Genomic DNA, 13,704 nt, shown 5'->3' with positions numbered 1-13,704 from the left:
TAAGCCAACTCAAGACCACAAGGTAAGTATATGCATCACAATCATGTGTATGAGGAATTCTTACTGTTGTACATACTGTTTGCCAGAAGGACTCATGAGCATGAAGGTACATTTCCCATATTCACATCTTTTGCTCTGATGCATATAGCCAAGATACATGTAACACATTTCCTACTCTGTCATGTTTATGCACTCACATGCTTCTATATTTCATATTCACATGATTGCATACATGTAGGGGGAGCCTATGCATGTTACATGTCTTTCCAAAGCTTTACTTGCTATTCTATATATCTTTATCTAAAGCTTTGATGTTCTCATCAATTACCAAAAAGGGGGAGATTGAAAGCACAAGTGCTCCCTAGGTGATTTTGGTAATTAATGTCAACATATCTCTTGTTGGACTAACACTTTTACCTAGTATGTTTCATATGAGTTCAACAAAAGAAGTGGCATGGACTAAAGGATATGGAACCCCTTCAAGATGCTAAGGACAAAGGATTGGCTCAAGCTTCAACACAAGACTCTACATTTTATATTTTAGTGATCCAAGATCACATTGAGTCTATAGGAAAAGCCAATACTATCAAGAGGGATGAGGTGTTGCTTAATGGCTTGCTTGCTCAAAGTGCTTAGTGATATGCTCCAAAGCCCTCAACTACTTTCTCACATCCACATATGTCCTAAACCAAAAGTCCAAATCAGCCCCACCAATTCTTTCTATCCGGCGCCACCGAGTTCAGATGTCATAGCCACTGCCACAAACCCTAGGCAAATCGGTCTCACCGATAGGGATCTCAGTCTCATCGAGATGGGATTGTAATCTCTCTGTGTATGTCATTACCAAAATCGGTCTCACTGAGTTTGAGTAATCGGTACTACCGAGATTACAATGCAAACTCTCTAGTTAGCTTATTACCAAAATCGGTCCCACCGAGTTTGTGTAATCCGTCAAACCGAGTTTGCCTGACCAACTCTCTGGTTGGCTTATTACCAAAATCGGTCCCATCGAGTTTGTGTAATCGGTCTCACCGAGATTATGTTATGCCCTAACCCTAACCATATCGGTCCTACCGAGTTGCATGTTGGTCCCACTAAAAATCCTAACGGTCACTAGATTTGCTGAATCGGTCCGACCGAGTTTAATTCGGTCCCACCGAGATTGGAAACTTGTGTGTAACTATTAGATTTTGTGTGGAGGCTATATATACCCCTCCACCCACTCTTCATCCGTGGAGAGAGCCATCAGAACGAACCTACACTTCCAGCATACATTTTCTGAGAGAGAACCACCTACACTTGTGTTGAGGCCAAGATATTCCATTCCTACCATACGAATCTTGATCTCTAGCCTTCCCCAAGTTGCTTTCCACTCAAATCTTCTTTCCACCAAATCCAAATCCTGTGAGAGAGAGTTGAGTGTTGGGGAGACCATCATTTGAAGCACAAGAGCAAGGAGTTCATCATCAACACACCATTTGTTACTTCTTGGAGAGTGGTGTCTCCTAGATTGGCTAGGTGTCACTTGGGATCCTCCGACAAGATTGTGGAGTTGAACCAAGGAGTTTGTAAGGGCAAGGAGATCGCCTACTTCGTGAAGATCTACCGCTAATGAGGCAAGTCCTTCGTGGGCAACGACCATGGTGGGATAGACAAGGTTGCTTCTTCATGGACCCTTCGTGGGTGGAGCCCTCTGTGGACTCGCACAACCGTTACCCTTCGTGGGTTGAAGTCTCCATCAACGTGGATGTACGATAGCACCACCTATCGGAACCACGGCAAAAACATTCGTGTCTCCAATTGCGTTTGAATCCTCCAATCCCATCCCTTTACATTCTCGCAAGTTGCATGTTTTACTTTCCGCTGCTCATATACTCTTTGCATGCTTGCTTGTTATGTGTTGTGATTGTTAAACTTGTGCCTAAACTCCACTTGAACTTAAAGAAGTTAAAAACTGCACCTTTTGGTACTTAGTGTCTAATCACCCCCCTCTAGACACCTCTTCTCGATCCTTTCAGCCTAAAAATTGCAAAGGTAATACTAGTACAAAGCAAGAGAGTGAATATAACAATTATTTAGACAAGCAAGCACAAAATAAGATAAGTACAAGCTAAGAGACAAGTAACCACAAGTAGGGAGCTAGGGTTAGGAATAACCGCAACTCCGAGAGACGAGGATGTATGTCGATGTTCACTTCCTTGGAGGAAAGCTATGTCACTATTTAGAGAGGTGGATGTTACCACGAAGGCACATCAACACCACGAAGGCTCACCATATTCTCTATTTGAGATATCACCATGAAGATGATTCTCAACCACTAGCGGTAGACCTTGAGGTGGTCTCCAAACCTTTACAAACTTTCCACGGGAAATCACAATGGTTTAATTCCTCACTGAAGAACTCCTTCCGCCTAGGAGTCTCCAACCTCCAAGAGTAATAAGATCAAGGGAAACGATCAAAACTTTCTCAAATCACAAATTCCTTTTGTCACAAGGGGGGGAGGAAGACGATCTATCTTTTGATTGGAGCAACACTCAAGAATCCTCACAAAATGCACTCGGGATCTAGGATTTGACGTAGGAGCAAGAGAGTGGGAGTATTTGTGTTCTTGAGAGTCTTCATAGTGTGTTGGTCAACCCTCTCCCATGATGGAAGAGGAGTATATATAGTCGGAGTGTAAAAACAACCGTGGGAGTCACAAAAGGCTGTGAGGAGTACCGGAAAATCTGGAGGACACCGAGCGTCTGACGCCAGATGTCAGACCGGACACCCGACCACGGTGTCGGTCGTCCGGCCGCTGGTGATAAGCATAGGCTGAGTCACGGTGAAAGGGGGCCTGGGCAGCAAATAGCGGACGTCCGGAAAGTCCCGGTCGTTCGGTGCCCCGGTCGGCTGGAGAAGACCGGATTTCTATCAAATCTGTTCTGTGAGGAAACGCTGGAAATCCGATCGGGGCTGGACGGCCGTCGACCGGTCATCTGGAGTGCAACAGAAATCCGCTAATTTACTTTTGTGGTGGTGACACGGAATTCCATAGAAGACCGTGCAGCAGGTGAGCTGTGAGAGACTGGATGTCTGGTGAACACCGGTCGTCCAGTACAGACAAAGGCATAGCATAACAGCTTAAAGGAAAACTAACTGAATAAGAGAGACCCTAGACCCGAACTATAGATGTGATTAGAAAGGTTTATGTGGGTTTTGAGCAAGTCTTTCACGTAAGCCATTGATCCCCTCTTAATAGTGCGGGATCCCTATACTCAAGATCAAACTGAAAAGAGTCATAAGCCTATTGTCTTGTTTCTGCGTACTTGAGTAATTTTAGATTGATCTGTCATGATCCTCACACAAAACCTGAGATACACTTGACAGAAATGATTAGTCCCCTATATGTATGTTATCATCAACATCAAAATATGATCAAGGGCATGATTGCACTTTCATCTTGGATCGCTTAACAAAAAATGTAGAGTCTTGGAGCTTTTGTCAATCCATGTTCTTTGCATTTCGAGGGGTCCACATTCACATATCCTTACCATACCTACATTGAACTTTCCTGAAATAATCCTCGAATATGCATTAGTTCAATGATGTATATGTTGTTATGGATTAACAAAACCACCCGAGGATTAGTTGCACTTTCAAATGCGAGCCCTCAAACCGCTCGCATACACCCGAACCATGCTGTCCGGACGTGTTTTGACATCCAACATGGTCTGGTATCCACCTGCTTGCTGGTCTGGACGCCCTTTTCCCCGCAAACCGGAAGCAAACCGGGGAGGAGGGAGGGACTTTGCAGGCATCCAAACTGTTGCCACGCACGCGTCTGACATTCATGGCCCACCAAAACCCTCTCATTTTCTCTCCCGCGCCCTTTCTTGCCCGAAGTGACGCTCTAGAGCGGCAACTTTGCATTAACGTCGGCCAAGAGCGGACACGACCTCTCACCGGTGCCGATATTGAAGCGACTTACTGGCTGAGAGCGCTGCCCATGCCGCATCCTCGATGTCTGCGCTTGTTCAATGCCAGAGAGGCGTTACTGGACGAGACATGACGAATATCTATTGCATTCAAATGGGATGCCCATCCATGTGTCTGCTACCATTAAACAAGCACGTCAACCAAGAAACCAACTCCGACGCCCGCGCATTGACACACCTGGACGCTTGGCCTCAACGACATCCTATTTAAAGGTAGGCACACCTGGCTCAAACTACACCACAGTACATCTGCTCCACCCTCCTCCCGTGCACAACATCTGCCGTGACCACAACACGTTGTGGGAGAACCTATTGGTGGTGTAGAAGCTCGAGATGGCCTCCCTTGCGGTCGCCTAGCAGAACTGCTTGCCAACAGATAGAGGCTGACATGTCGGCCAGCTCCCCGGAGGTTTCTGACGATGACCCCATGATGGAGACGGGCTCTGACGACGACTCGACACCGGAACCCGTGCCGGTCCCCATGGCGGCTGCACCATGGAGCATGCGTAGGCGCACTTCGACGTCGCCATGGCGGAGGAGCAGCTGATGTCGGCGTTATGAGAAGCGCAGAAGGAGCAATGGTACAACCTCTTCCTCCTCGAGCAACATCGGCCGATGGAGGGCCAATCTACGTCGAGCGAGCGAGTGAGGAAGCAATGGCAGCCATATACGCGGCGAACCCCAAATTGGTCACTGACAACCGGTGATCTACGAGGCCGCGCTTTCACGCCGCCACTCGCAACCCGATCATGGTGCAGGCCGATGCGGAGGGCGCTAGCGGCCGCGATCAAGAACGGCGCCAGCTACACGTTCTACACGCCGCCAACAAACTTCCGTTGGCGCCGGTGGGATGATGAATGTACCGCCCGTCCACGTCCATCGTGGAACTCACGTCCACCAACGACGGACATGGCATGGACTGCGACGAGGAGTGGTAGTGCATGTGAGGCCGCATGGCCTTGTGTCCCAAGTGGGATGGTCCGTCTCCATTGTCCTACTCTTTCCTGTCGGCGACCGCACCTTCACTTCACGGGTCTCATCGTCATGGTGCATGGAGACGGGAAGATGAACCCAACTAATGCCATAAGGGAACAACAAAGACGTGGAGACGGGAGTCGCTGTAGGCCAGGTTTAGGTCCGGTAGTTTTTTTTAACGAAAAAATGTAATGAATGCGCTTCAATTTATATGAAAATCATCCGGTTTGTATGTAATTCATCTGGTTTGTTCAACTTTATTTTGAAATGTATGATTGGATGACCAGTTCTCGCATTAGTGTCCGCGGACTGGTATGCGAGAACTGGTCCCCACTGATCAACGGACGAATACGGTGTTAAAACGACCAACCAAGACATGTACTCCCTCCGTTCCTAAATATTTGTCTTTCTAGAGATTTCAAATGGACTACACATACGAATGTATATAGACATATTTTAGAGTGTAGATTCACTCATTTTGTTTCATATGTAGTCACTTGTTGAAATCTCTAGAAAGACAAGTATTTAGGAACGGAGGGAGTAATTTTTACGGAGGTATTTGAGACGAAAACCCTGATCCAAACAGGGCCTAGGTTTTGACTCGTTGAACAAAATAAAGCGAATCCCCGTTAGTGAGGATAGAGAAAGAAATGCGTATATTTCAGAGGGTCGTTGGGCTAAATCGCATCAGAAACGGGCGCTCCTCGTGTAGAAGGCGGCCATAAAGAAGCGACCACCGTTCCGGCCGCAGCCTCCCCCTTCGTCGTCGCCCAGCCCTCGGTCTTTGGTCTTTGCCAAATTCCCACTACCCTGCCCGCACTGCCCGAATCCTTCCCTGCACTGCAGCCTACCCTTTCCCCTGCCCGCCCTGCCCCGACACCCCCACCCCTCTTCACACTCTCTCTTGCTAGTTCCTTCCCTGCTTCTCCCTTCCGCCCGCCCCGCCCCGATGCTCACCTCCGGAGGCCGCGCGGGCGGCTTCCATTGCCGCGCTGAGAAGCATTGGGGACGCTGCTGCTGAGTTGCTCGGTGCGCGGGGTGGTCGCGGCGAGTGGGTTGGATAGGAGATGGGGAAGGAGGGGACGCGGCGGGGCCAGGATGTGAGGCGGCGGAAGGGGAAGGAGGCGGCAAAGGACGAGGACGACGAGGCGCCTCCGACTGGTTGCTGGATCCGGCTACCACGACTGGGCGGCGGATGCATGTCGTCGGGCTCCAAGGTCGACTCCTCCACCAGCGGCGCCTGCGCCAACGGCGGCGGTAAAATGCTCTCACTCCTCCTATACATCGGGTTCACTTTCTGGTCTGCTTCCCTGCTCTCCAGCACTAGCAGCAGCCTACGCCTTCGCGTCTGTTCATGCCTGATGCTCGTCCGTACGTTTGATTGGTTGCTCGGGTGCTGTGTGTCTTGTGTTTGAGCACTCGAGATGACAGAGGCCTGAACTTTTTTATTCTATATCTCTTGAAGTTAAGTTGATGGCGATGGGAGCGTTCTATGATGACATTGGATGTGTTGGTGTGCTCTGGTGGGTGGTAGGATTTAAGAGTGGTTGGTATGGTGTGGGGTGGCATGAGATGAGATGTTTCTGTTTAATTTACGCGCGGTGGTACATGAGTTGATGTAAACTGAATGTTGTGCAATGTTGGAGTGCTGCCATTACCCATCTAGAGTCATTAAAACTGTGCAACTTTCCATCCATCTCAGGCTATAAGTTGACAGCCGCTAGATCTTCAGTTCTTGTTGCTTTTGGCCGTCCGATTTTGTCAAAAATCCCACGCCGTCTCTCTTTGGTTCGCTAAGGTCGAGCGGTATCCGTGATGGGCTGCTGCTCCAGCGACAATTTGGGGAGCCTGCTGTTAAATTGCTACTCCCTCTGTCCCATAATGTAAGATGTTTTTTGACACTAGTGTAGTGTCAAAAAACGTCTTACATTATGGGACGGAGGGAGTAGTATAAAAGGGCGTGGCTTACACTTGTGGGGTTAAGTTTGCGGGTTGCTGGTAATAGGGGATTTTGTAGTGGTTGAAGCAGGAGTACCTCAGGTAAAATGCAAGGTGATGTTTTGTTGCTGCAGGAGTGGTGATTACTGATTAGGAGGAGCTGAAGGGATGCCCAAATGTCGTTAAATTCAATGCTTGTCTATTTTTGTCCATACGCTTTTAGACGCAATACAATTAATTACCGTTTGGCCATGTGGTGTTATGCATATTTAGAGGCATTAAAACCCTGCAACTTTCCATCCATCTCAGGCTATTAGCGTTGACAGCCGTTGGATCTTCAGTTCTCGTCGCTTTTGACCGTTCGATTTTGTCAAGAATCCCACGTCGTCTCGCTTTGGTTCGCTAAGATCGAGCGGTATCCGTGATGGGCTGCTGCTCCAGCGACAATTTCGGGAGCCTGCTGTTAAATTGTTAGTATAAAAGGGGGTGGCTTGCACTTGTCGGGATAAGTTTGCGGGTTGCTGGTAATAGGGGATTCTGTAGTGGTTGAAGCAGGAGTACCTCAGGTAAAATGCAAGGTGATGTTTTGTTGCTGCAGGAGTGGTGATAACTGATTAGGAGGAACTGAAGGGACGCCCAAATGTCGTTAAATTCAATGTTTGTCTGTTTTTGTCCATACGCTTGTAGACACATACAATTAATTACCGTTTGGCCATGAGGCATTACGCATATTTGATATTTCTCTGTAATTAAGTACAGAACCGTTTGGCCATGAGGCATTACGCATATTTGATATTTCTCTGTAATTAAGTACAGAAGGCAACTTTTGTTACGAGGTTCCATTTATGCATGCTTCAGAATATGAACAAACAGATATGTCCAAAGGGAGTGTCAAGTGAAATGCTCAAGCAGGAAACACTAGTTATAGTTATGGTCTATGGACAAAAACTAAAATATAAAGGGTGCTTGTAATTGATGGTTATGTCATAATTTTTGTATCAAGTCATTTCAAATTGTCACACTCTATTTTCTTATAAAGCATTTTGCATTGTGTTATTAGTGTTTTACCTTTAGCATTTAAAGCTTACTTCAGTGAGAAAACTTATATCTTATGTTCAAGCAGACTATTTGATTCAGTTGAGTTGGACCCAAAACATTCCACCTTTCTAAAATGTATGACCCCACGAAGTCATCTGCTGTATAAACTCTGGACGTACCGTCATGTTTGGTGCAGAATTGGATTTTAATTCCATAGACTTACACATGGCCTGAGATGTGTGGCCACACGAGGAAGGATAGAGTCCGGAATGATGATATACGAGATAGAGTTGGGGTAGCACCAATTGAAGAGAAGCTTGTCCAACATCATCTGAGATGGTTTGGGCATATTCAGCGCAGGCCTCCAGAACCTCCAGTGCATAGCGGACGGCTAAAGCGTGCGGAGAATGTCAAGAGAGGTCGGGGTAGACCGAATTTGACATGGGAGGAGTCCGTTAAGAGAGACCTGAAGGATTGGAGTATCACCAAAGAACTAGCTATGGACAGGGGTGCGTGGAAGCTTGCTATCCATGTGCCAGAGCCATGAGTTGGTTGCGAGATCTTATGGGTTTCACCTCTAGTCTACCCCAACTTGTTTGGGACTAAAGGCTTTGTTGTTGTTGTTGTTGTAGACTTACACATGGCCTCGTACCTGATCCACATTAAAGAAGTAGAAATATATAAGTCATGTTTCTGCAAGCTAGTCTTATATTGTGGGACGGAGGGAGTATGAAATAAGGCTCTTTTTATGGAAAATCCTAATTACAAATATTATTATTATTATTTATTTTAGCATACTATAGACATAACCCAATAATTGTTTCAAAGATAACGGAAAAACTGGAGAATAATAGCTGAATATATAGGTTGTGCTAGTTCCTAGTATGATGCACTGGAAATTTTCCTTAAAAAAAACTTATCGGCGATCTTTTTAGTGGAAACTGAGCGGTGATTTATACTATTAATTGTGATTTAAATGGAGAGAGAGGTCAAGAGAAAGGTGTGTGCTTGTGTACTGGCTGGCCTTGGAACTGGTCGGCGTTTGGAAGTTGGAACGTTGCACAGGAGATGAAGCGTTGCTTAGATATTCTCTTGATTAATACTATTAATTGCCATTTAAGATTGTTTTTGAGGCCTCAAAATTTTAGGGGCCCTGTGCCATCGCACACGCTGCACCTGCTTACCATATGGGCCTATTAACCATCTTGCGGGAGCTAGAGGCACCTGTTGTTTCTTGCGGTTTGGCGCAGCTTGCTGTGGGCCACCTAGTAGTGTCCTGGTTGAGGTAGTTTTTCAGTCAGTGGCGCGCTTGTTTTGTGTCCCGCAGGTCTGTGTTGTTTGTGTGTGTGTGTTTGTTGGATTATGTTTTTCCCTCTTAATGCAATGATACGTAGCTCTTCTGCGTATTTGAGAAAAAAATGTTGACCATCTTACAGTTAGTGGTGGTATTTTTTACTTTATATGAGACACTGTCAGCCTTGTTGTTTAGTCCCATTAAGTTTTTGCTATCACATTAGCTATTGTTTTGCAGCTTCTGATGTTTTTGCTCAGAAGCAAGGATTCACATATTTCTGTGGCACTACCTTTGTCAAATTTCAATTATATCAGGTATTGATCTCCTAATGGATAATGTCTATTGTGCAGAGAGCAAAAAGGTAAATCATAGTTGTCGGGATCAATCAGCTCCACCAGCCGCATCTGGTTCGACAACATCCAGCAACACTGGAAGCATCTCGCCTTCTTCCATAGTTGGAGAAGAACTTAAACTAGCAGCCCAACTGCGTGGATTTACGTTCAATGAACTTAAGTGCGCCACCAGAAACTTTCGACCTGAGAGTCTTCTTGGTGAGGGAGGTTTTGGTTGTGTCTTTAAAGGTTGGATTGAAGAGAATGGAACTGCTCCGATGAAACCTGGCACAGGATTAACTGTTGCTGTCAAGACACTCAACCATGATGGGCTTCAGGGGCATAAGGAGTGGGTGGTATGTTTTTACTTTCTTTGGTATGCAGCACACGAAACATTATGGTATTAGCTTTAACTGCTTCATTAAGTAAACTATCATTATGTGTTCTCAGGCAGAAGTTGATTTCCTTGGAAACCTTCAACATCCACACCTAGTGAAATTGGTTGGTTACTGCATTGAAGATGACCAACGGTTGCTAGTATACGAATTTATGCCCCGCGGAAGTTTGGAGAACCATCTTTTCAGGAGTAAGTGTTATTTTGTTTTACTCTTAGTCAGATATAACATATGATGCAGACTTTCACTCTGTCAGGACATCTACCCTTGTTGAAATAGTTAATACATGGCATATTTTTCTTCTACTCTTAGACTCTTGGTCGAATGCGACTCGTAGGTATTATTCGTTACTTATTGTTTGCTACCTGCTTGTGTGCTAAATTTGACGAAACCTAAATTTGTTACTCCCTCCGATCCAAATTAATTGATGCAGCTCTAGTACAATTTTGTACTAGAGCTGCGTCAATTAATTTCAATCGGAGGGAGTAGTTTTATTACTCCCTCCGTCCGGAAATACTTGTCGGAGAAATGCATAAAAACGGATGTATGTAAAACTAAAATACGTCTAGATACATCCATTCCTCCGACAAGTATTTCCGGACGGAGGGAGTACAACTATATTCTGTAGTGTCTTGTATTCGTCCAATAACTGTCTTGAATAATTGTACTAAATAGGGTCATTTCCGCTCCCATGGGCTATCAGAATGAAAATTGCACTTGGTGCTGCAAAAGGCCTTGCATTTCTTCATGAAGAAGCTGAAAGGCCAGTGATATATCGGGATTTCAAAACTTCAAATATTCTTTTGGATGCGGTATGCAACTATACTGAGAACCGATAATCTATGATCATTCAGACTATTACATTTGCCCATTTCTTATACATCTATTTCCAGGAATACAATGCAAAACTCTCTGATTTTGGACTTGCGAAAGATGGCCCTGAGGGTGATAAGACACATGTCTCTACTCGGGTCATGGGAACATACGGATATGCAGCTCCTGAGTATGTTATGACAGGTGAGTCGATCAGTTGTTGTCCTTCATCATACTACTGCTCAACTTGTCCTGAAAATTGGAGCAAATCTTGCATGATGTTATCCTTATTGTTCTGTCCAGTTACTGCTAGTGTGTCCTATACTTCAATCATTCAATGTATGCTAGACAGACTGAAGTTCATACATACTTAGCCGACAAACAATGCGTTATGTTTCCTTTGATAGGTGATAGGTACGTTGACAGGCTTATAACCTAGCAACTACTCCCTCCGTCCCAAAATAAGTGTCTTGAGCTTAGTACAACTTTGTACAAAGTTGAGACACTTATTTTGGGACGGAGGGAGTATATTATAATGACTGTACAAGGATGGTGTGTGTGGAGTGTTTTAGGGCATGCACCTTTTTGGCCACCTTCGCATTTATGTGGATGCTATTATTGCATAACATAATAATTTAGGTGATTACGGATATTTAAGGCACTCCATGTGCTGCTGTGGGTTGTGCAACAGCTGTTCGTCTGCATTCATTCCGCTCTGAGTTAGTCAGAAATATGATTATTATTTCACAAGCTCAAGATAATCTTGCCCATTTTGAGTCAACTAAGCTGAATGAATCTCCTAGAAAATAGACAAGTTACCACTCATTCTTTTATTCGGTTCAAGTAGCTTGTGGAATTCCCTCGCATGTTCTACTGCTTATAAGTTCATCTCTTGCTCAGGTCACCTGACATCAAAGAGCGATGTATACAGTTTTGGAGTGGTGCTACTAGAGATGATGTCGGGCAGAAGGTCAATGGACAAGAACAGGCCAAACGGGGAGCACAATCTGGTTGAATGGGCACGCCCTTATCTTGGAGAAAGAAGGCGATTCTATAGGCTCGTAGATCCCCGTCTAGAGGGAAATTTCTCCATAAAAGGCGCTCAGAAGACGGCTCAGCTGGCACATGCTTGCCTTAGCCGGGATCCCAAGGCTAGGCCTCTCATGAGCCAAGTGGTGGAAGTTCTCAAGCCTCTTCCAAACCTGAAAGACATGGCTAGCTCCTCCTACTTCTTCCAGTCCATGCGCCAAGAGCGTGCCGCAAGCCTTGGCAACCCAAATGGTAGCCAAAGCATGAAGGCACAGAGCACCTTTGCACGGAACGGAGTGCAGCCAATGAGGAGCCTCTCCTACGGTCCGCACGCTTCTCCGTACCGCCAGTCTCCAAGGCCCAACGGCAAACAGCCCTAAGACTCACCTGTTCATCATGACTGGTTCAAGGTTGGGTTCTCGTCCAGCACTGATGGGTAAATGGCGCGTGCATTGGCTGTGGCCTCCGTTGCCGTGGATAGACAGATGCCCTCAAGGATGATTAGAATTCCGCAGTGAAGATTTCTTCTCGTTGCTTAGCTTTTAGCTGCTTCTGTATCTATTACTCTGGGAACATTGACTTGGGAGGGGGGAATCAGACAAGGTTTTGTTTGCCATTTGAACAAATGCTCAGATGGATGCTTAGAAACTCCCCTGATTGGAGAATCAACCATCGGCACAGGAAGAAGAGCCTGGTGCATGTATGGCTCTCTCGTTTCTTATTCAGAGCAGATTTTTTTACTTGTTAAAGAAAAATCAAAGACAAACGTCGTCTTCGCCATCATATCATTCTTCCATGATGAACGATGGGCAGCGGCCTATTTAAGTTGCATGTGCTATTGATGGGGGTGACAGGGCTCGCTTTTATGTCCTGGTACATTTGCCAGATCAAATCCATAAACATGCATGGTTATCGCTGGCACTTGCCATTACTCCGGGTGCTTGTGATGTTACCACTGTCTCCTTTCCTTTTTGGGTGGGTCACATTCAGGCAGCACGGGGCTGGCGATGGCATCATGGCAGTGACCGGAGATAATATCAGGTGGAAATCAAGCACCAAATTACGATGGAAATAAGTAAATTGCCAAAAACCACCGCAATTGTGTTGGACATGTTAAACAACCACCACCACAACATGTTTGGGTGTCATGTATGGAGTTCGGACAGGAGTCCACCACCAACCGAAGCTATAGACTAGGTCTGTTATGATTTAACTCTTATCTATTGTAACTATCTCCATCTCTCTCTAGTCTATCTCTTGGACCTCAAGTCAGGATCCTAACGATGTACCCAATTCTTGTACGCTATGCGGGGGTTACGCCCCGATCCTATATAACACGAAGCCGTCGCCCTTAGCAGGGTACGACGTTCTCCCACATGGTAATCAGAGCTAGGGCTGGACCAAAAGCTCGAACTTAATGAGCGCTCGATAGTTCGACTCGTTAAGCTCGTAGCTCACTTCTTAATGAACAGAGCCAATTATTGATTTTAGCTCGCTAAGCTTAACGAGCTTAATGAGCGAGCTAACGAGTTTCACGAGTAGCTCGTTAAGCTCGTTAGTAACAACACAATACATATTTTTATCTTACGTGACAAACTTTTTGTAGCACCTCGGCCCATCTATTTAATCTACTCGACATATGAGGCAACAAACTACTTCATTTCTTTTTGTAGTCTCCATATTTCATCTTGAAAAGCATACCTAAACATTCATCATGTATATAATAACACATTATAATCTGTTAACGAGCGCTCACGAGCTTAACGAGCTTAAAACGAGCCGAGCCGAGCAGCGTTTTCTGCTCGTTAATCTTAACGAGCTTAATGAGCCGAGCCTTAACGAGCGCGAGCTTAACGAGTACGAGCTTAACGAGCCGAGCTGCTCGTTAGTCCACCCCTAATCAGAGCATCCAC

At 45.7% G+C, this 13,704-nt stretch overlaps 1 protein-coding gene across 1 annotated transcript; it reads left to right on the top strand.

Annotated features, from left to right (window-relative positions):
• Positions 1-5,730: 5,730 nt before the first annotated feature.
• On the top strand, positions 5,731-12,574 carry LOC123070018 (serine/threonine-protein kinase PBL34). Its single transcript, XM_044493024.1, has 6 exons — positions 5,731-6,209; positions 9,573-9,910; positions 10,005-10,140; positions 10,625-10,761; positions 10,843-10,966; positions 11,663-12,574. Exons 1-6 carry the CDS (start codon positions 6,020-6,022, stop codon positions 12,169-12,171), a joined length of 1,434 nt encoding a protein of 477 aa, XP_044348959.1. The 5' UTR covers positions 5,731-6,019; the 3' UTR covers positions 12,172-12,574.
• The last annotated feature ends 1,130 nt before the right edge of the window (positions 12,575-13,704 follow it).

Source organism: Triticum aestivum, chromosome 3B (genome assembly GCF_018294505.1).
Source record: "Triticum aestivum cultivar Chinese Spring chromosome 3B, IWGSC CS RefSeq v2.1, whole genome shotgun sequence".
NCBI classification, from domain to species: domain Eukaryota; kingdom Viridiplantae; phylum Streptophyta; class Magnoliopsida; order Poales; family Poaceae; genus Triticum; species Triticum aestivum.
The sequence above is the reverse complement of the archived record's forward strand: the minus strand, read 5'-3'. Positions and strand labels throughout refer to the sequence as shown.

Bases quoted from the DNA above. Each gene is read 5' to 3' on its own strand.
- LOC123070018 (XM_044493024.1), top strand. From the start codon at position 6,020: ATGGGGAAGGAGGGGACGCGGCGGGGCCAGGATGTGAGGCGGCGGAAG. The intron at 9,911-10,004 runs GTATGTTTTTAC...ATGTGTTCTCAG, and splicing joins AGGGGCATAAGGAGTGGGTG to GCAGAAGTTGATTTCCTTGG. The intron at 10,967-11,662 runs GTGAGTCGATCA...TCTCTTGCTCAG, and splicing joins TCCTGAGTATGTTATGACAG to GTCACCTGACATCAAAGAGC.